At 40.3% G+C, this 24481-nt stretch overlaps 1 protein-coding gene across 1 annotated transcript in view; it reads left to right on the forward strand.

Moving 5' to 3' along the window:
- Positions 1-24481, forward strand: part of nmur3 (neuromedin U receptor 3) — a 94376-nt gene that overhangs the window by 57405 nt on the left and 12490 nt on the right. The window contains exon 2 of the mRNA XM_028808280.2: positions 10790-11898. Within this exon, the coding sequence (XP_028664113.2) occupies positions 10920-11898 (979 nt within the window). The 5' untranslated portion in view covers positions 10790-10919. The remainder of the gene's footprint in view (positions 1-10789; positions 11899-24481) is intronic.

Consider the following 24481-nt stretch of genomic DNA (forward strand, 5'->3'; position numbering starts at 1 on the left):
TGGATGGATGGATAATGATGATGATGATGATGATGAAGGGCGGCACGGTGGCGCAGTGGGTAGCGCTGCTGCCTCGCAGTTAGGTGACCCGGGGTTCGCTTCCTGGGTCCTCCCTGCGTGGAGTTTGCATGTTCTCCCCATGTCTGTGTGGGTTTCCTCCGGGTGCCATCCACAGTTCAAAAACATGCAGGTTAGGTACATTGGCGATTTAAATTGTCCCTAGTGTGTGCTTGGTGTGTGGGTGTGTGTGTGTGTGCCCTGCAGTGGGCTGGCGCCCTGCCTTGAGTTTGTTTCCTGCCTTGCGCCCTGTGTTGGCTGAGATTGACCCTGTAGTTAGGAAATAGCATGTTGGATGATGGATGGATGATGATGATAATAGCAATGATTAGGCTCTACTCTACTCTACTTTCTCTGTTAGCTCAGGAATGAGTTATCCTAACGGTAAGAAAACGTCTTTTGGACTTTGTTAAGTACAATATGAAATCCCTTAAGACATAAACATGAGTCAGGTTCAAAGTATTATTTGTTACCAAGTGTAGAATGCAGCACAGGGACCTTACGTGTAAGCTTTAATTTCTGCTCTGTGTATTTTTCATGTTTCCTTTGTGCATATTTTGTGGGTACCCCTGTTCCCTTTAAGACCCTAAAAACTTACAAATTATATTGGTTGACACCTTTTTGAGTGTGTGTGCGTGTTTGTGTGTGTGTGATTATGTGTGAGTGAGTGAGCTCAGTTTTAGACTGGTGACCCCTCCAGAGTCATTTTGTGCCTTGAATCTGATGTTCCAAATTACTGCAACCCTGTAATGAAAAATCAGAATCAGAAAAGAGTTGAAAACAGCAAGCAACAGCAAATTTTTATTTGGTCTGTTTCTCTCAGTAGCAGACAAGTCACCTGCAACAATAACTAAAAATTGCATTCAGGTTCTTTAAATTCTACCTATAAATAATGAGGAATTGACATGGAAAGCACTTTGATCATCAGTCAGTGATTTAATGGAGTATAATAAGTCAATCAGCAGATTGAGGCAGTAGTTTGAGAGAACTGTAATTGACAAGTGGCCTCAACATTGTTAAAGACCCGTCACTAAAGATATCATGGGAATAAACGTAAGAACAGAAGCAGGGGAATCCATGGCTCTGTCCTGAAAAGTACTTGGTAACTTTGATTGGTGAGTTAAGCAGAAGTAAAGCAATTCAGCATGGTGGAGCTGACAGACTGAGATGCATGATGTAATAAAATACAATTGTTTATTAATAATGACTATGATGCAGTAGCACTTTTAAATTAAAATCCAGTAGGGCAAAGCATCCCCAGATGTTGAGAACAAATTAGCTTTCGTCAGTAATTTGACTTATGTTTGAAACCTTTATAACAACCCTCAACTTTGTTGTTTTAAAAGAATACTCCACCTAAAAATGAAATTTTTTTATGCTACTTACGTCATGTAGCTTCTTAATTTCATGATGATGATGAACGGAAGGACGACTGGAGTCCCAAAGAAAAGTCGGTGTAATAACCGTCCCACTCTGTTTAATGCTATGTCCAGAAAACAGGCTTTTTATGTTATACTAGTCATTTAGCCCGTTACAATAACGGGCGCTAGAACAGTAGTGCATAAACATTAGTAGGAACAGTCTATATTAAATGGCAAGGGACTTTGAACTCATTCTTTTTGTTGGTCGTATTTTTCTTTCTTTCAGCCTTTCTTTTGTTGATGTTTACTTGCTGAGCTGACCGTTCTTCGTGGGCTGCCGCCGTGTATTGTGTGTCTTTAATTTTCTGTGACAGTAATACTGTCTTGTACGGCTCTATTCAATAAGGGCGCGCACAAAAAGGCGAGCTTCAAAAGGGCGACCTCAATTGAACGCGGTGAATAAAGGCGTTCGTAGATAATTTAGTTCAAATGGCTCTGGAATAGGTGAAGAGCAACAATTGTGCAGATCTTTATTTACTCGCGCCTTTATTCGCTGCGCCCAATTGAGGCCACCATTTTGAGGCTCGCCTTTTTGTGCGCGCCCTTATTGAAGGATGCCTGTGCGCACCCTTATTGAAGAATACCGTCTTGTACGTCCGCTGGCTTGTACGTCCGTAATATACCTTTAATTTTCTCTGGCGGTAATACAGGCGTGTGCGTCGGTAATATGCCTTTAATCTCCTCTGACAGTAATACTGGCTTGTATGTGGCTGTAATATACATCACTGTATTGTGTACCTTTAATTTCCTCTCGCAGTAATACTGGTTTGTATTTCCGTAAAACGCCTCTAACTTTCTCTGACAGTAATATCGCGCATCGCACTTTGCCTTGCGCATGCGCACTTCATCAGAAGACACCCACACACGAACACCTGGACGCACATAGGGATTTTATATATATAGATGCCTCCTTAGCCAACTAAGCTCTTGGAATAAAGGGCTCGTCTGAGCAGGTCAGTCTCGGGGAGTTTTGACATGCGGAGGCATCTCGCTGAAGGCGTCCTGGCTTTATAGCCTCCCAGTCAAAAGGGGTGTGGCCTCTGGGATGCTGTGGGTGGAGTTCAGTTGTCCTCATGTGGCAGAAACAAAAGGGTCGACAACCGCTTCCCCTGCTGTCCCGGGGTGGTATTGCACACCATAGCAGGAACCAGAAAGTGATCCTCAAATGTCCATTTGTGACACGTTTTCAAGGAAACTGAACGTAACAAAATTTCTGACAGAAGAAGACTCAGTAGTGACCAGTTGTGGAAAACAGCAAACAATGTGCCAGCCACTCCACCCAATTGTGAGCATGCAGCTGGATGACTTGGTGCGTGGATTTTGCAACATGAGTAATGCAAGATTTATTTCAAGGATGTTTTCATTTTGTTTGCTGTTGTCCTACATTGATCACCACTGGGTCCAGACCCATCAGAAACTTTGTTGTGTCCTTTTTCCATGAAAACATGAAATTAATTTTTTTTTCTTGCCCATCACTATAAAGTGCAGGGGTTAAGTAACATATCAAAACATCATTCTTGGGTACAGTATTCTTCAGTAAGCGTTTCCAATCATTTACTCCATGTAATTTCTTATCCTGATTTTGAGGGACTGTACCAGGCACTTAGAGGTCAGGCTAATATTTTGATCTCAGTGTCACAGGGACATTGGCTCAAGATCATATTGACAGATTATACTTTATTTGTCCACAAGGGGAAGTTAAAATTTCACAGATGCTCCAAAAAAAAAAAAGAATATGATGAAAACAATCAACAATACACATAAAAACTTGTTTTAAATAACAAAGGAGCTGCCACTGTCAATAGCAGGCTTGTACATGGCAGTAAAATGATGCCAGACCTGCTTGGTTTTGACACAGGTTTATATTTAAAGACATTAATATATGGATAGAGCAGGATTCACGAAAGGAACAGGCCCAATAAGGCCTTGACTTCTCCTTTGAAGTCCCCAGCATTAAGAATGATTCATCAAAAAGACGTTGGTGCAGAGTGAATAATTTCTGTTGCCGAGTCAGCCAGAATGATGTAACTTACTTTCCCTGGCAGTGACATGGACGAATTCAGTCCGCAATTCAATGCCTGGATCACACATTTAGTTTTAATTATACTGTGCTGCCCCCTTTTTTCATCATTGCACATTCACAAAAATCTCTAGTCCTCCTTCTGCTTTTTCCACTCAGTCTGATGAAATACATCCAGCATTGAAATATTGTCTGAAATATAAGGTGACAAGCCAGTTCTGGGCAGTGCCCAAATATCACAGTACCATATCTCACTTTGAGATATAACAGTTCAAACAACTTACATAAAAACAATTGAACATGTCTCATTATATGAAGTCAGCCCAGTTCTGAATCCTTTCCACCTTACTTGGATCTTCACCTCTTCCAACTCCAGACGAGCCTGTAACTTTTACCTTTACTCTGGATATTTGCCCTTTTGCCCAGTTTCATTTTCGGACAAGCAGTTATTCTGACAGGGTTTAACGGAGCTCATTTGGTGGTGGTGATCACCAAGTAAATATGGGAATTTTTAATACTTTACATCCCACTTTACATTTTTTAGACTCTTTTATATTCCTCAGATGTTATAGAAGTAGGCTGCCACAGGATTTTTTTCGCTAATTTCTGAAGTTCACAGCTTGTCTCAGAGGCAGTTGAGGTGGGTCGGTGCACGGGTCTGCATTTATAGCAGCATCTCTTCAGTTTATTTTAAAAATTCATTAAAAAATGTATGGTAACAAACCAGAGACCAAATCTTAACATTACTAATTAATAACATTAATTAATTACATTAAGCTCATCTTCATTTTCTTCTTTCGGCTGCTCCCATTAGGGGTTGCCACAGTGGATCATCTTCTTCCATATCTTTCTTTCCTCTTCATTCTGCTCATTCATACCCATCACTTGCTTGTCTTCTCTCACCACATCCATAAACCTTCTCTTAGGCCTTCATCTTTTCCTCTTACCTGGCAGCTCTATCCTTAGCATCCTTCTCCCAATATACCCAGTATCTCTCCTCTGCACATGTCCAAACCAACTCAATCTTGCCTCTCTGACTTTGTCTCCCAACTGTCTAACTTGAGCTGACCCTCTAATGTCCTAATTTCTAATCCTGTCCATCCTGGTCACAGCCAATGCTAATCTTAGCATCTTTAACTCTGCCACCTCCAGCTCTGTCTCTTGTTTTTTGGTCAGTGCCACCGTCTCCAACCCATATAACATTTACATAAATTGCATTAAACCCATAATTCTAAATAAATTTTAAAAAGAGAAAGAGAGCCTCTGTAAAGGCTGCTGCAGAGCATTATAATGTGGAGGTTAATGATGCTGCTCTCATGTCATACTTTTTGCACTTGATATTACACATTTTTACATAATACTGTTGTTTATTTTGATGTTCTATATTCTGTTTGTCTTCTTGTTTATTTATTTTTGTTTTGTTATGTTGTTACAGAGAAAATAAATGAAATAATGCTTGCAAAGGTATTACAGCCAGATCCAAAATGATGCATTGTAAGTCCCCACTGTTACATGGGAGCTGAGATTTAGAAGATGTCAGGAAAGGGATCAAACAACTTAGGAAGAATGGTGTTTAGTGCAAGACTGTTACTGCATGCCATTCATCCAAATAGTGAGTATGAATAAATAAATTAATAAAATATTGCAAAAGTGTTAGCAATACTCCCTGGTATACCTGTAAACTTTACACCAGTGCTTCTCATGCTCCATCCTATTTTAAATCAGCATCCTAGCCTAATTAAGCAGGCTGTTATCTTACTAGGCTTGATCAATTTTTATTAGATTGTACCAAGCATCTACATATATTCATGGGGATAATTTAGTGTTTTTTAGCAATGTTTTCAAGATTTTCACCATTATCATGATTTTCATTCTACCTTTCCAAGTTATTTAATCCATTATTTGCTAATGATCATGTTAGCTGGTCTCTTGCTAAAGTAGCTCCGGCCTTTCAGAAATCAGTGTTATGTGCTCTGGCCATTGTTAATTGTCAATATTAGGTTACAATTAAGAGAGAAAGCTACACAGGACAAGGCAAATTAATACAAAAGCAACAAAACAGAGTTAAACGTTCAAAGTCACAGCAAAACTACAAGTACATCTAAATGTCTTTGAAATGTAAAAGTCACACTGCTGTGCCTTCTTGAATGCTGAATAAAAGAAAAGAAGAAAAACAAATGAATAAGGGTTATTAATTAGTACAAAAGCTTACAGCCACATCAGGTTACCAGGACTGAGTTTGAGGATCACTGCTTTATGTGCTGAGGGTCATTTGCGATTCCTGCGGAAGAAGAAAGTTAGTTTAACCTTGCAATGGTGCCAGCATGAGATTACTGTTTAAGAACATGGCACAGAAGGAAGGATGAATAGGATAAATGGCTGTCGCCCAGAAGGACAAACAGAGGCAGACCTAATACATTTGGCTTTTAAAGTCTTCCTGCATCTTCTCAGACAAGTAGGGCGTCTTGTTTCAGGCATGATTCAGGTTGCAAGCATTGTATACTGTAGTTTATTCATTGGTGAGCTTCAGAACAGGTACAAAAAGTTCTCCAGTTTAGGTCAGCCATAAATAAACATTAGAAAGTTGTTTACAAGACATCTGATAGGATGCAGGCTAATTTAAAACACCAACAGATATTTTCAGTCCGGTGACTTGTCAGGCATTTACAGGTACACCCTCTCATACTGATTAGCTCAGGGTGTAAAATGCCCTAATAGTTTATCAATCCTAGTCATGTCAGGATGGATTAAACAGCATTTGATCATACATTTTGAAAGAGAAATTACAACATTTTGAGGGCCTTTAAAAGGAAAATGGCAAAGAAGAATTACTTGTTAATGACAAATAGATGAGAGAAGCAAAACTGTGCTAAGGGACCTTACTGGCCGGGCGCAAAAACAGAATAAATTTAATGATAAGAACCAGAAAATAAACACAGTCAACAGTAAGCCAAGGGTAAAGGAAAAAGTCAAACCAGTCTGTTAATTGAAAGCCTAAAGCCAAAGCTAAAATTCAATACATCCGAAAGACAATAATTAGAAGTTGTAGTTTGTGTGCAAATCAGGGGTTTATCCATCAAATACTCTGGAAATGCATGTGATGTCTTATATGTGGTTGGTTCGATGATGTCACACAAGTTAAGAGCTCCAGGGAATTGTGAGAAGAAAGGACCAGGGAAACAACAAACGCTTAGCTCTGAAATAGTGGTGTCAATAGCAGAACAAAGATGGTGTCATGGTATGTTGGTAATATTTTCTCCTTTTTCAAATCATAATAATCCAAAAAACTAATGTTATGTTTTGAGTCCTTGAGACTCAAAACCCAAAGGAGATATATACTTTTCCTATATACAGTAAATCCAAGGGAGTCCACAAGTAATTAATAATTAAAACATTGATCATAAGAGGGAGGAAAAGTTAAATCAAAATTGCCAGGGGAACTGTCAGAATTTGTAACCATTAGACCGAAGGAAAAGTTCTTAATGAAACTGAATGAAGGCAGGGCACCAAAGCATAACCCTAAACTTTAAACTCAGAAACACTCATGCAAAATTTTGTAACCTGCAATCTTAAAAAATCCAGAAGTATGCAACGGTGAACTTTGGCTGTTGGCCTAATGACATACAGTATCAGGTTATAACTACCAGTCATCCTGCAGTCACAACCACACTAGCAATTAACAACAAAATGGTGGCGCATACATGTGGAACATACATATAAAATATTAATATAGAAATCTGGAACTAACTACAGAGATATGCAGATGAAGCTGAAACCTTGAAAACCTTTAAGAAGTCTCTAGATGAGATATTGGGATAAATTAGTTATTAGTTAAACAAATGAGCTTGATGAACTGAATGGTATCCTTTCGTTTAACAAATGCTTTATGTCCTTATTAAACAAAGTTAAAATGAAACTGAAAGTGAAAACTACTAACAAATATTAAATTTCCCAAATGTTAAAACCCCTACTAAACATTAAAAAGGGAAATTAAAGAAGAAAAAAATTAATAAAGTTAGCCAGATCATGACAGGTTTACACATAAACACACAAGGTCTAACCAGTCCTATAATGCACTGCAATAAAAGATGTTGTTTGGTGTATGGTAGAATCTTCTTATATCTTCTAATATGCTACCGTGGCTGTCCGTTTGTCTGTCCAGGATTTTAAATCACTTGTAGCTTGCACACAGTTGGACCTATTGACCTGAAATTTGGTACACATATACTACGTGAAGTCTACTATCCGTTTCTGGGGTGATGATTGACCTCCAAGGTTATTCCTGTTTTTATTTTTATTTTGTTTTATTGTAGAATCAGCTCTCGGTGCGGCACAGTTCTCATCCATACCACCTTCACCGTCACTTCCCCTACCTCTTCAAATCTTAAATCATTCTTGAGGCAGATTGAAAATTTAAGTGCCAGCTTAAGTGGAAAATTAAGGAAAACGTACTAAGTAATTGCAAGACAAATACTGACTTAGTCAGTTTTAATGTGAAAAGGTGCTGACAGAAGAAGAGAAGAAGCGGGTCACTAGGATGGAGAAAAGAAGAGCTGCTCAGGAAGCAGCAAGCGCATCAAACTCTGAGCAAACGAATGCTTAATATAAAAAGAAGGGGAATGAAAACTAGGAATGCTCAAGTCGAACGTATTCACTGTATGTTATCGTACAGCTGTTACTGGTATTTAAATAATTGTAAAAGGAAAAGGACCATGCAATGAAAACACACCATCAGGCAGGCTGGGGCTGTTACCAAAAAGTTGAAAACCAAGCACCAAGTGAAAAGGAGAGAATCAGAAAGAACAGGCAGGAAAACCTGAAAGTTGAAAAAAAAAACAAAGCAAACTTCACAACTTCTTTTAGTTGTTTTGTACTAAACTACCAAGAACACAAGGAGTGTTTTGATTTTTATCCACCAAGGCTTAGCATCAGGGTAAAATGTCAGCATTTACAGTATACGCAACAGCCGCCATGTCATCAGGGGCAACTGCGGAGTCACAAGGTTTCAAACATTCATTTTAGAGTAACCTGAAGGACAAAATTTATAATAAAAACAAATTTGTCTTAAATCAACAATAAGGTAGAAAAATGAAATATGTATAAAATGAGACATTTACATTATACATCTATTTGCTTGGCAGACTAAAGAGGTAAACATAATCAAGTAACATTAGGCTAGGGCCTGTTTGTTCAGCGAGTGTAGTAAGAGAGAGAGAGGTTGGAGCATGCTCTGACTGCAGTACGTTGCCACACCCACCTGGATTGGGACCCGAGTGCAACGGGTGACACCTCAACACCACACTGGAACAGTGTGAGGTTTTTAATGGTGGCTGGAGTGCCTATCCTGACACCAACCCTCAAGTTTTCCCTGTAAGTTGGAGGACGTGCTTGCAGGGCTGGATGCAGGTTAACGTCATACCCAGGATGAAGCAATTGCAGGTTTGCTGGGCATTGCTCAAGGGCCCAATGGAGTAGAGTCACTTCTGGCGTTTATGGGATTTGAACGGGCAACGTTCCGATTGCCAGTTCAGATCCCTAGCCTCAGGGTCACCACTCTGCCCAAGTGTAGTAAGACAGGAAACAAAAGTTGAAAAGATGTAATAATAATAATAATGATAATTTACAATCATAGATTACAATAAATAACGCAATTAAACTATAACAACAAATTAACCCACAATATAAAATATTGCAGAGCAAAGTTTTTATTTTTCTCTTTTCAATTCGACAGATATTCACAGAACAGAGTCACTTCCTAATATATTGAGGTAGTCAGTAGTTTGGATGGAGGTAGGTAGTCCATTCCACTAACTAGGAACTGCAAAGGAAAAGAGTCTGGGTTGAAACGTGATACCACTCAGAGGGGACTTCACCAGATGCTCTTCACTGGCAGACCTGAGTGGGTGAGAAGGAGCATAGCACCTCACTAGTGTCTCCATATACTGTACACAGGTGCTGACCCACTGACTACTCTGTAAGCAAGCATTGAACTTAATGTGTGCTGCTACAGGGAGCAGCGACCTGATGAGAGGAGTGACATGTGCCAGTCTTGGCTGGTTAAATACAAGGCGGGCCACTGAAGTGGCTTGATGTCACATATGGGTACTCTTGCCAGGAACAAGTTCCAGTAGTCCAGACAAGACTGAAGCTTGGACCAGAAGATATGCTGCATATTCTGTCAGATAAGGTCTGATCATACAGATGTTGTACAGGGCTAACCTGCATCAACAAGAAACACCAGAAATGTTGTCAGAAAAAGATAGCTGCTCATCAATCACCACCCCAAGGTTGTGTACTGACCTAGCAGGTGTTAGTGACAGTGAACTAAGCTGTACAGAGATGCGGAGATGATCAGACTGGCTGGCTGGGATCACAAGAAGCTCTTTTTTTGCCAGGTTGAGTTGTAGATGGTGGTCCTTCATTCAGATTGAGATATCAGTTAGATAAGCAGAGACTCCAGCTGATAATTTGCTGTCCTCCAGAGGGAATGACAGCTAAAACTGTTTGTCATTGGCATGGCACTGGTAAGAGATGGGATTGAATGATGGAGACCAGCAAGGTCGTGTACAGTGAAAAAAGTAGGGGGCTCAGCACTGATCATTAAGGGAACTCCGTGCATGTCTGATGTGCCTTTGACAACTCTCCTCGCCAGGACACAATGTAGAACAGACCATCTTAGAGCAGTCCCAGAGATGCCAATGTCAGAGTGGGTGGCAAGAAGGATGTCAGAAGAGAGATCTAGCAGGATCAGGACTTATGATATGTTGGTAGGTCTAGCAAGTTGTAACTGGTCAACAAAAGTCAGTGGAACCATCTCAGTCGAGTGAAAATTCAAAAGTAAATAAATATCCTCTAAGTATAACACATATCAGTAAATATCCATGGGAGGCCATGTGATACTCTTTAAATTTCTTTGGTTCATTTGTATGCCCATAACATTTCAACATCAGGTTTCAGAGCTCCCACAAGGTATTAAACCAGGAGGCTTGATGTTCACCTCAATTCACATCTTCCTGCATCCGAAGAATCATAAAGCACTTACACAGGGGAATGCTGGTCACAATGTCTCCTTATAATCAGATGTACACATGGTGCAAAGACATGCTACCCCAAAAGCTAAGCCTTACAGGAAATGATTGGCATGCAGTACAAACATATCATCTGCTCCCTAAAATACAACCATCTTCCCTTTCACTGCCACCTTTGCTATGGCATCTTCAATCTTTTACATTTTTTTTCTTTTTTCATTTTTCATATTTACAGCACTAACTCATTTGGAATTTTTTTACAGGCAAAAACTGAACCTGAAAAATCATCACAGTGAAATTTGTGCTGATGTCTATACCAATCTGGAAGTCAGAAACATCAGTAATCTGTCCAAACTGGAGGCATCCACCTACTGTGGTTCTTCTCCGCCTGAGATGTTCTGCCAACTCGGACGGAAGCGTCTTGTAGTGCACTCAGTCCCACTTGATGCCTCTTGTTGCTATTTTATTTTTGCCAGTGCAGCTGATATGGATACAATGGCTCAAGCTACTTTGGGAGACACGTTTCTGAATTGTTCTGAGTTTCTCAGCATGTCCTGCAATAGCACACATCTCAATAAAACTCTCAATGCTACAGATTCCCAGGAATTCTTTTTTATCGAGGAACTTCTCTTCAAAATTCTAGGCCCCAAAAGATCCTCCTTCTTCTTACCCATTTCTTTGATCTACCTTGTCATCTTTGTGACAGGAGTGTCAGGAAACCTTCTCACCTGTGCTGTTATAGGAAAACATAAAAAAATGAGAACTCCAACCAATTTGTATTTATTCAGTTTGGCTGTGTCTGACCTTCTGGTGCTACTTTTTGGGATGCCCTTAGAGATCTATGAGATGTGGCAAAACTACCCATTCCCATTTGGAGAAGGAGGCTGCTATTTTAAAACCTTTCTCTTTGAGACAGTCTGCTTTGCCTCAGTTCTGAATGTCACCGCCCTCAGTGTGGAGAGATACATTGCAGTGGTCCATCCTCTAAAGACCAAGTATGTCATGACCAACACTCATGCCAGAAAAGTCATCTCTATGGTCTGGATTATAGCTTTGATCTGTGCTATTCCCAACACCTCTCTTCATGGAATTTATTATGTATACCTTCCTTCATTCAAGAAGATCGAGGATTCGGCTACGTGCAGCCTATTAAAGCCAAGGTGGATCTACAACCTGGTGATTCAAGTCACAACAGTCTTTTTCTACTTCATTCCCATGACCATAATAAGTGTCCTGTACTTGATGATAAGTTGTCGTCTTAACAGAGAGAGAAAGTTTCCTGTTGGCAAACTTGGAAAGAACTGCAGCTCCAAAACCAGCTGGAAAATCCATTTGGAGACTGGCAGAAGACGACAAATCAACAAGATGCTATGTAAGTACACTCTTATCGTGCTAAGTGCGGGCATTTTAGAGGAAGTGAACACATGACGGTGCAACGGTTAAGGACCTAGGTCTCTTCACAGACTGAATGAAGTTCCTCATGTGTGTTTGGTAATCTCCAAGTGTTCCGATGTCCTTCTTCAACCTAAAGAATTGCAGGTTTTACTTGATTACTAGCTCTAAATTGGCTCAAAAGTAGGGATTATGATTGTGCCCTGTACCAGTATCCTGCCCAGATCTGCTTCCTGCCTTGCTTGTGTTCCGACAGGGAATAGATAATGGCTCTTTGATATCCTGGACTGCTTAAAGTGAATTCAGAAGGGAATTTTAATGTCCAATGTATTACTCTTAATGTTTTTTTAGGAGGCGTTTTGTGCTAAATTCACATTTTTCAGATGTACTTTTCAGCTTTTATTTTGAGAGTTTGGCTACAATAAATACAAAAGGTGACATTCTTTTTTTCCAATTCTTTTCTTCACTTCTTCACAATGAGCTCCATCACTCAAGAGGTTACAGAAACTAAAAGTGTTAATGGCGTAAAGAGTTCAATGGAGATCCATACATATACAGTACTTAAAACAAAAAAGCCCATATGGGAACAATTACCAGTATGCTAAAAAAAAAATTCCGACCACTAGGTGGTAGCAATACAACCTTTTGCAGAACCTTGTACTACCTAAATGGGTCCAGGATAAGCTTTGAAGTCCAGAAGGTTTCTAGGTTGATATGACAGCTTCTGGTCTTTCAGGGGTAACTCCACTCAAGTGCTTTTCATGCCCCTAAACCTGGTTCCCCTAATAAATGATTCACTCACTTCACTCATGAATACAAAATTCAAACTTACATTTCCTTTTGTCTCCATTTGGGCCTGGCAGTCATCAAGTGCAGTATTGTACCTTTTAAGGCTTTTCTTATTTTTCATGGTGCTGGATAGTGGCAACGTGTTATATGTTGGTCAGACGTGCAAGTAAGAGTTTCACTGTACTCGGTACACTTGACAATATAACTACTTTATAAGCGTTTACACCTCCATTCCTTTATATAAAAAGGGACATCCAAGTAATCATGGGCCAGTAAGCTTAATGTACCTCACCAATAAATTTATGGAAGCAGTTATTAAGGAAAAAGTTCAGCATCACATGGAAAGAACAGGAGTGTTAGTGAACAGTCAACCTGGGTTCAGATGAGAGTGGTCATGTTTTACTAATATTCTGGAATTCTGTGAGGAAACAACAAAAGTATACAACCAGAGAGGTGCATTTGATACTATTTATCTTGCTTTTCAGAATGCTTTTGCGAAGGTTCTGCATGAAAGGTGTGTATTTAAGTCATTTGGTGTGTAGATGGGTGCAAAACTGGGCAAAATACAGGAAGCAAAGGGTTATGGTGTGAGAAACCTTATCAGAATTTAGTTCATCTTGAAATTGATGCCATTCAAGGGCAGATGAAATTTAATGAAAGTAAATGTAAGGTATTACACATTGAAAGTACAAATGTTAGATGAACACAATACTGGAGGACAGAAACTTTAAAGTATCCCTTTTGATAAGGATCTAGGAGCCATAGTGGAATCATCACTAACTAAATCAAGACAGTGTACAGAAGCCATTAAGAAAGCTAATGGAATGTTAGGTTATATAGCATGATGTGTAAAGTCAAAGGGCATTATGCTTAAGCTTTGTAAGGCACTAGTGAGGAGTCAATTATTGAAGTTAGTAGGATCGGCACCAGGTTTTTTCAGTATTTGGGTTATTGCGGCAGTTTTAAAAGAAGAAGGAACAGTACCAGTATTGAGAGAAGAGTGAATTATAGCAGAAATAAGAGGGACCAGAGAGGGGAGGCAGGCTTTGACCAGAACTGTGGGAAGTGGATCCAGCTGACAAGTAGATGGCTTAGATTTGCGGATGAGATCTGAGATTTCTGAGAAAGTGGGAAGCTGGAAAGAGGACAATGAGTGAATAGGTAAGTGTAGTTCAGAAGAAATACAGAGAGAATCTGGACCGAGGTGCTGATGTATCCTCTGGATTTTCTCATTAAAAAAGGACATAAGAGAATTACAAAAAGCACTTGAGTAAAGGTGAAATGGTAAAGAGTCTGGAGGTTGTGTAACATTATTCAGTAATGAAAACAAAGACTTGGTGTTGCCTTTATTACAAGAAGTTAACTGAGTGTAATAGTTGGATTTGTTTGAGCTATGCAGTCCTTATAATAAAATACATGATTTTTATGCATCTCTTTGTGAACAATGAGTCCAGTTTTTTTATATAATCAATCAAGTTGCCTGTCTTTGGCTTTCAGAATCCGAAGTTCAGGCATAAACCAGGGGGCAGAAAAAGAAAAGGAAACAGATATGGTTTTTAACAGAGCGAGAGAATTAAGAATATCATTGAACCCAGTGTTATAATATGAGACCAGTTCTTCAAGAGTGGATACATTATAAAAGTCTATGTGGGAATAAATTCTAGAAGAAAGAAAATCCAAGTTAATATTCTTAATATTACGAAAGATATGAGACGGGGGAGCGTAGTAATAGAAACAGTAAGTTTAGTACTAAATGAAAGGAGAAAATGATCAATTATAGTGAGTTTATCTGCTGTAAGATTGACAGGGACAACACCAGAGCAGCAGATCAAGTCCAAGATATGTCCTTTACAATGTGTGGGAACATCAGTATACTGCTGGTATCCAAAGCGCTCAAGGCAGGATAAAAAGTCTCTAGTGAGAGGGATATTGATATTGTCCATATGTATATTAAAATCCATCAACAGAATTATGTTTGAAGTAATTGTAGATAAATGAGTAAGAAAGGTAGCAAGGTCATTCAAAAAATCAGTGTTTGATTTAGGGGGGTGGTAGACAGTTGCAATGATGGTAGGAATAGGCCCAGACAATTGACACATAGTGGATTCAAAAGAGCTAACAGCAGGAGCAGACAACGGCAGGACTTTCCACTTCTCGCGATAAATTATCGAGATGCCTCCTCCCTGACCAAAGGCACGGGGTTGACAAATGTAAACAAACCCTGGTGGGGTGGATTCATTAAGATGAGAAAAGTCTTGAGGTTGCTGCCATGTCTCAGTTAAACAGAGAAAGTCAAACTTACGATCAATGAGGAGATCCTGGATGAGATGCCCCTTGCTCGTGAGTGAGCGGATGTTCAGTAGACCGAAATTGACAATGGTGCTGTCGCATTTGGCAGTGGTGGTAGCTGCCCAAGCTAGGCTAGCCAACACACTGTGGTTAGCATTCCTATCTGTGTTGCGTGGAGGGTGCCGAAATTTAGACCAGAAGGAGTTAATTCCTTTCGAGGTGTCCATTCGGAATCTCCATCAGGACCCATGATGAACGTATCTCCGACAAGGGAGAAATATGACATCAGGGTCGAAATGAGGCACAGACAGCAGAGGCACAGACTGGTGGAGATGCAATCGAAGAAGCTGAGCAGCTGAATACTGGAGCAGACCTGTCACAGGTTGGATAGTGAGCGACAGCAAAGACCAAACAAACATAAACCAAGTGAATATCCTACCAGTCCAAATTGTAGTTGAGACCACAAGCAGCTCAGGCCTCCAGAGAAAAGACCAGATAAGTTTCAAAATGGGGTTAGGCTGAATCACCAATAACGGCAATATCACCAGCAAAATCACCAGTCATAGCTAAAATCAACAGTCTAGTTACCAGCGAGCAGCGGCGACCAGTCCCGCCAGCGTTCACTCAAACCGGAAGTGATTCTAACATACTAGTGTCATTCTGCAGATAATATTAGTTCAGTCAATTCAGTATTGCATATACTTACATGACTGCATTCCTCTTCTATTCATTTCTAGAGAAATTACATTTTTTGTGCTTGTATGTTTAGCTTACCTAAAGCAGCAGGAGATGGGTGCTGCTCTGTGAGCTGTTTCAGTGCGCTTGTTCTTTCCTGGCATTGCATTGGGAATCCGAGCAGCTGGCATACAAGTAAAAGAGGAAAATACACAAAATATACAAGTTGCTGTAACTGCTATTGAGATGATATTGAAACAGCAAACAAATTTGTAGTGAAAGGTGCACTAAATGTTTCTCTTTTTTAAGATAGACAAGTTTGTAGATTTGCCAGTACTTTTCAAAGGGAGATTTTGAATTTTTAAAACTTTGGATAGCATGATCTGTTCGAGTTATCTCCAAGAAAATTGAACTATCTTAACAAAATTTCTTTGTAGAAAAAGTGGGTTAGATTTCAATGAAATTGGTCAACGTGGGGTCGGGTTGCTTCATGGAGATGGACAGACAGATAGACAGATGTGGCTATCACAGTAAGTGCTTCTTGCATTTTATGTAGTACTAGGGTGTTGTACCGTGTTAGCCATTATGAATGTAGAGAAAAGCCAAGCAAAATGACACCTTTTATTGGCTAACTAAAAAGATTACAATATGCAAGCTTTCGAGGCAACTCAGGCCCCTTCTTCAGGCAAGATGTAATCAACATTACATCTTGCCTGAAGAAGGGGCCTGAGTTGCCTCGAAAGCTTGCATATTGTAATCTTTCTAGTTAGCCAATAAAAGGTGTCATTTTGCTTGCATTTTATGTGAAGGCATCCAAAAAGAGTTACATAGACACACTACGTTAGAAAGAAAACACAATATTAGCTTTTACTGAAAGCTAAAAAAATTTACATCTATACATTTTTGCAACACAAGCAAGATTGTGAGCAAAAATTACATAAAAGCCATCACAAGAATGGTGAAAAAATTGTTAAAGCACTAATTTCACTTATTAACAATCCCTAGAAATATTTGTACAAAATCAGTAAGTGCAAACACCATTACAGTCCTGACTTGCCACTTGGGATTATACTATAAACTAAAATAAGCTCTTGCATGTTTACTTTTAAAGTATGAGCACAACACAAAATGAAAAACTATAGCCCAGGTACATATTTACTCACAGCTTCCCTGTTTCATGGTGTTACAGTATGGTCCAGGTTGACTGCAGCTGCCATATTCCACCATTTATAGTCATGACCGGGATGAGACAAGCAAAGTGGACACAAAAAACCAACAAGAGGTGGTACAAAAGTGCAGTAGTGCTTTCATTTTCAACAGTCACTGGTTCAAAAACCCAAAGTGTAAAACAGTGCAGTGCTCTTCAGAGACTTCGGGTTCTCTCCTACCAGTCACCTGTCAGCCCAGGGCATCTGTCTGCTTCCATCTCTTCAGATTACCCAACGAGTGTTGCAAGCCGTGGATGCACAGCCAGCCAATCTTCACATCAACTTCCAGAGCCACTCTGCCATGCTAACCCGCACACATCTACCTCTCCAGGGTCCAAGTGCACTGCTTTTACAAAAAAAACCTGTGCTTCCACAGACCTCATATGACATGGGCTGTCTCTCCCTTCAGAAATTTTTGACAAAGTCTGCTTCTTTAGATGAAGTTGGTTGTTACCCTCTCACTCTAGCATTTAGTTATTTGAAAGCAGCAATTGAGCAAAATATGATAGAGTCCATTTCTTGACTTCAGTAGTACCCTGCTGCATTTACAGAATATACAACTGCTACAGGCTGTGTGTGTTACCAGCCTCTGGCCTAGGGGAACCTGGGCCAGGTTCAAGCCACTGTTGCTACAGGGTGTATCCACAGTGATATGGTGGTATAAGCATAAAAGAAGCAGGCAGCAGTCATGAGTCTCAGGCTATACTTCTATGTTCTTTATTCTCATTTACCCAGAGATACTGTATATAAATGCTTCAATCTCTGTTTAGGTCAACATGATAATCAGTTAAACAATTGTACATGCCAATTTCCTCTGTGGAACAATAGTGTAAACACATTTACTTTGGTTCAACAATAGTATTGTTGTCAGCTATCAAGAAATACCTGATTGGAAACCAATGTTCCCAGAACACATTCATTTTCAAAGGAAGCAGGCAGTTCTGTATGTGGATGAGATACTAATCAAAGCAGTCTGATTATTCAAAGAAGGTGACCCTTTTGCAAGACAGGTAAATATTTATGTCCTGTAGATAGCCATCAACAATAACCTGTAACTGAATTTTCCAGGAAATTTGCCTTTCCTTTAAAACACTGATTTCTAGCCCATTACACTAAGCAACAAACAGAAATACCATTTACTTTATCTTCTTTAAACTGAGTAGAAAGTAAGGACTTACAGTAGTCTCTAAATGTCTGCATTATATTTTTATGATCAATGATTTTATCTCCATCTGTGTTGGTAATTACTGGGATTGCATTGCGAACTTCCTGCTTGTGGATTTGCTAAGCTAAGATCTTATTAGCCTTCTCTCCGTGTTCATTGTAATGAGGTCGTGATTTAAAAATGAGTTGTTCTGTTTCTTTAGTTGCCAAGAGGTTGAGGTTTGTATGCAGAGCCTGCCTTTTCCTTTGAAGTGCCTCATTTGGACACCTGGCATGTTCTTGATCTATTCTGGTAACTTCACTGATTAGCTCTGATGCCTTCTTGGTTTCCAATTTATCTTTGTGGGAAAAATATGAAATAATCTGTCCTCTTAAGAAAGCCTCCAGAGTTTCCCAGAGTATTCCTGCAGAGACCTCTGAGCATGTATTTGTCTCTAAAAAAAATTGATTGGCTTGGATATGAACTCTGTACAGTTCTCGTCTGCTAATAAAAGTGGGTTAAGATACCAGCTGCGAGATGAGTATGTGGGGCATAATCATTTGAGCTCCATGATCAAAGGGGCATGGTTGAGGATAACAATAGCATCATACCTGCAAGATTTAATCATGGGCAAGAAATTGTTATCTATAAGAAATAATCAATTCTTCAGTAACACTGATGTACTGGTGAGAAGAAGGAAAATGCTCTTGAGTTTAGGTTTAGAAATCTTCAGGGGTCTGATAAATTGTGATCAATTACAAACTGTGTAATTGTTTTTGCAGTGTTAGATGTCATCACCTCTTTGGTAGGAGACCTATCTATGTCTGGATTTAAAACACAATTAATTTTCACCAGCCATTATAATTTTATGAGTATTCATTTTAAAAATGGATGCAAATATGTTTTGGATGAAGTCCCTATCATCCACATTGGGTGTATAGATATTTATCAAAGTCACTTTACAGTTAAATAAATTACCCATGATGATCACATATTGCCCATCAGAATCAGATACTACATCTAATACTACAAATGAAATTGTTCAATGTATAAGAATTCCCACACCTCTAGTTTTCTTTGTATAGCTGGATTGGAATATTTGGCCAGTCAAATCTCTGTGCAACCGAAACTGATCCTTGCTTAATAAGTGGGTCTCTTGTAAAAACACTATTTTAGCGATTAGACCTGTTACATGAGACAATACTTTCTTTTTCTTTAACTCTTGATTGAGACCTTTAACATTCCAGCTAACAAAGTTAACCGTTTAGTCATGGAGACACTCCTTCTGAACTTTTATTGACATTTTGCAGTCTTAATTTAATATAGTACATTATTACATAAGATAACTTTGACCTTAATTTCCAATTTTTCCAGGAGTTATTGCCAGGCAGCCTATGGTTATGTTGGCACTTACAATTGTAAGGATTAAGAGGATAGATTAGAAATAGTTTGCTCTCTTTCTCAAATCCCTTTCCAGGCCTCTGCACCCCCATTCACACACACACACACACACACACACACACACACACACACACACATATATATATATATATATATATATATATATATAAATATATATACGTATATATATATATATATATATATATATGGAAGAGAAGGTCTGTGATACGGTTTGCATATTTGCAGTTGGAGATCCACAAAGGGAGAAAAAACGAATCACGTATCATAAAATAGTTTTATTCCTGAGCTTTCAACCAATCGACAGCCGAAACACGAAACGCAGTTTATAGTATTCCATTCAATTCTTGCTCAGCTGTATACATAGGACAAACGTCAAAAAAAATCTCAACACGTGTACAGGAACATCGCAACGCCGTCAGAAGAAAGGACGCACTATCATTGATATATGCACATACTAAATCGACAGGACACACATTCAACTGGGACAACGTAAAAGTAAAATTTAAGGCCAGTACAAAAAGCGCCAGAGAGTTGGCCGAGTCTTGGCTATCAGATGAAAATGCCATCAACAGACACTTGGACATAAACCCAGCATATGCCAACTTAAAACGGACATATAAACAATGATTAAACTATACAACCCCCCCCCCCCCCTGATCATACTGACTTAGTCACCTCCACCCACCCATCCCATCCCCCCCCCTCCCTCTCCATACTGAATGTGTTGCTATATATTGCCTTTGATTCTTGTAAGTCTAAGCATTATCCTCTGATGAAGACCCCTGATAGGGGTTGAAAGCTCAGGAATAAAACCATTTTATGATACGTGATTCGTTTTTTCTCCCTTTGTGGATCTCCAACTGCAAATATATATATATATATATATATATATATATATATATATATACAGTGATCCCTCGCTATATCGCGCTTCGCCTTTCGCGGCTTCACTCTATCCCGGATTTTATATGTAAGCATATTTAAATATATACCGCGGATTTTTTGCTGGTTACTTTTCTCTCTCTCTCTCTTGCGCTGACTTTCTCTGATCTTTGTACCGGCGGTGCTTCGCATACTTAAAAGCCAAACAGCCCTATTGATTTGTTTGCTAGAGATTGTTTTCTCTATCTATGTGACATTCTGTGCTCCTGACACGCACTCCTTTGAAGAGGAAGATATGTTTGCATTCTTTTAATTGTGAGACAGAACTGTCATCTCTGTCTTGTCATGGAGCACAGTTTAAACTTTTGAAAAAGAGACAAATGTTTGTTTGCAGTGTTTGAATAACGTTCCTGTCTCTCTACAACCTCCTGTGTTTCTGCGCAAATCTGTGACCCAAGCATGACAATATAAAAATAACCATATAAACATATGGTTTCTACTTCGCAGATTTTCTTATTTCGCGGGTGGCTCTGGAACGCAACTCCCGCGATGGAGGAGGGATTACTGTATATATATATACTGTATATATATATAAGTACATGCGTAATTATTGTAAATAAAATGTAAACAAAAAAAATGGCAGAGAAGGAAATAGGATGTATAATTACAGCACGAGTCTCATTGCATGTGCTTTTGTTCACACATCGCTTCACCATTTTCTACTTTTTATGAATTTGCATTTTGGATTTCTCTGAGTCAGTGTGTGTAGTTCATAGAGTACAGGAGATCTCTGTTTCACATTCTACTCGAATCTGCACAAATCAACTTTAACTTTCTGTGGTTGTGTTTTGGGTGAAGTTATAAATTATTTTTCAGCAAATAACTAAAACACTCTTGCTGCAATAAGCAAAACTGTACCGTTTATTCATAACATAAGAATAACAGAAGATGGATATAGGCAAGTATATACAGACACAAGACAATAACGGACAACTTAAAGCATACATGGATGTTAGCTTAGTTGATCTTCTGTTCTTCAGAAAAAGGCACAACACTTATGAATTCTCTTTCTTTAGTTGTTATTTACACAGTTATACCAAGAAATGTTATTCATTTAAGACAGACTTTTCAAAGTTCTTGTCAAAATTTTGGTCTTTCAGCCAACTAGATAGATAAGGTCTTAGCTAGTTATAAAGTTTCTAGTGCCAGCACTTTGATGGCAGTATTAATTTGTTCACAGATTGCCTGCATTTGCTTACTCTTACTCTGCGTGGGAGAGATGCATCACTGAATTTTCCTGCTGAATTTAGGAAGAACTTAAAATAGCTATATACAATACACCCTCAAAATTTGCATGGGTTACGTTCCTAGAGCACCCGCGAACTGTGAAAAACCATAAATTTTGGATGTGGTTAAAAAAAATTCCCATTTTTATAGTTTAAATCCTAAATATGCCCCCAAAACACTTGAATTTAATACATTAAATACATACATTACCTAAAAAAAAATGTAAGTTAAACCTGCATACTGTACAGTACTGTACTGATATGCCACCCGCAGTGCTAAAATGTAAAATACCGATGTTATCACTATATGTACTGTAATTCATGCAAGCGAGTTTTCATTGCCAGAAGCCTTAGAAGGTGCAGGACGTTTTGGTGGCATCTTGGGGATTTAACTCTTAAACTGCCGCATACTTTGGGGTTAATGCATCCCTGGACGCCAAATACTTTTTTTGCTGCACTTTAAGTAAATGTCACAATTCACAAAGAAAAAGTGAAATTTTAATGGAACACATTTTTTTTCATGCAAAGAGCATCACAATTACTGCAACACTAATCCTTTTACACACTGCTAATGAACTGTAAAAACTATTTAAAAAACTACTGGAACAATATGTACAAGGTGCAACTGGCGCAATGGATGAAATTCAGTAAATCACCAAGCCAACTGCGCTTGAACTGGCTGCTGTGAAAGGGTGCTCCCGGACACAGGCAGGCAGACACATCTGAAGCCATCACCACACGTTTATTTATACAAAGTATTTACAAGTCTTAAGTGCACCACACAAACCCCAACCGTCACCCAAAGTCCTGGCTCTTCACAGCCGTCTCTTCTCTCTTCCAAACAACACTCAAGGCCTCTCCTGCTGCCTCCTCTAACCTTGTCCACCTCCTCACCCGACTCCAGCTTTGATTGCAGGGAGGCGGCTCCTTAAATAGGCAGGCGGCTGCGGACCACACCCGGCCACTTGCCACAATACTCCCCTCCACGCTGAAACCCGACGGGGCCAGTCCCGTGAGGGCGGATGTTCCCCTGTGGCAGGTCCATCAGAGTCAGCCCAGGGCCCAATCCCCTACAAAAAAAAGGAAAAACAAGGGGCAGAAACGTTGCCCTGATGCGGTGCCTCTGTGCATCTTTTCTCTGCTCGGGCCAACGCTCTCTGCTCCGTCCGGCGCCCTGCAACTTTTACTCTCAGGCTCCCGGCCCGAGAGTTCTGTGACCCCCGCCACTGGACTGTCAACTGGGGCACTCATTTGTCTCGCCTCCCAGCCTGCGGGGTTTTCCTCTGCCTCGGCAGAGGACGGCCCTTCCAGGAACGCGCGCACCCAGCTGCGTGTTCTCGCGTATCGGAGGAACTGGCTTCCCCAAGCCGCTTCCTCCTTTTATTTTGGGATGCCGTAATGGTTCGAATCTGCCCATGGAAAAAGGGCAGACCCAGCCCCGCTGGCGTCCGGAGCTTCACGGGGTCGGCCCCACTTACCTTCTGGGCAGCTCCGCGGCTGCTGCGGCTGTTGTGTGTGCAGCATCTCCTTCCCGGCAGCTCTCCTAGCTGCCGCCGCACTCCCGAGCTGCCCCTGAAACAACAAAAAGTCCAACAGCGGACCTCCCGTGGTCCGCAACACTCCCGGTACGTGCGGGACTATGCCACTGTAAAAGAAAAGACACAACTGCACATAAAGGTTTGGGGTTTCCGGCCCCGTATACTGTAAAGAAGTTGCAAGTCAAAGTTATACAGTCCAGAGTACAATCAATTGCCAACTGCTGAACAACAATATGGCTTGATGGGGGAACATTTATAGAGGGGACCGGAATTAAACAGAGGAATGCTGGGTAGTGAGTTGTGGTGTATTCTGGGATCCTGACGTCATCAGAGGGAAGGAAGATGCGGAAGTGGAGGAACGGGGGACGGTTCAGGGTGTCGCCGTTTCTTTCTTTCTAGGAAACAAAGAGAAAAAGGTTAGTTGCCCGTCCGTCCCGTATGGCTTTCGGATTTCGCGCTACTACTCGGGTCGTTCTGCGACTCCCCATGCACGCGTGCGTGACACTGCACTCAAGCACACAGAGGTAAGCGCTGATGCTGGCAGGCTGTAGTGCAGCGGCTCAATCCCAGGGACAGTAAGGCTGCAGTGCTGCAGGGTGTCACGCTTCGGTCACAGAATTGCACAGAAACACAGGAGATTGTACAGACAGGAACTTTATTCAAACATTTCAAACAAACATGTCTCTTTCAGAAGTAAAACAATCTCAGTATGCAGTTAGTTCTCGATTAAAAGAATAGGCAAACATAATAGGGGAGCACAACGGGAGCGGGACCCACAACAGGAGCAGAGGATGTCTGGGGAGGAGAGAAAAACAAAGCAATCAGCCAAAAAGGACAGGTGCTGTTCAGGCTTTTAAGTATGCGTAACATTACGCGAGAAGTATATCACGTGACATAGCAGGCGCAAGTAAGCCCAGCAAGTAAGGGAGCAATGTGAAAGTAGTCTATCGCCATTTTTTAAGAGGGGTTTTTTGGGGAGCGTCCGTGTCTTCTAGGGGTACGTTCAGCCCCCTGCTCACAAGGGGTTGGCAGTGGCCATGAGCTGGATGCTCAACGAATGTACGGCACTGACTGATCAGCTCCTGCATGCTCGCAAATGGCACTGAGAAACAACTATAGCCGGTTGTGGCGGTTTAAGGGTTAAGAGGAACAAAACGGAAAACACAAGAACACTCAGCCTGGAATGCATCACAGTCAATCAGCAGCAAGGAAAAATGAATAATGCTGTAGCAGTCCAGTGCCACTAAGATTCACACCGTTGAGAAGATGGTGATTTACAGTAATCCCTCCTCCATCGCGGGGGTTGCGTTCCAGAGCCACCTGCGAAATA

Source organism: Erpetoichthys calabaricus, chromosome 8, assembly GCF_900747795.2.
Source record: "Erpetoichthys calabaricus chromosome 8, fErpCal1.3, whole genome shotgun sequence".
Lineage (NCBI taxonomy): Eukaryota > Metazoa > Chordata > Cladistia > Polypteriformes > Polypteridae > Erpetoichthys > Erpetoichthys calabaricus.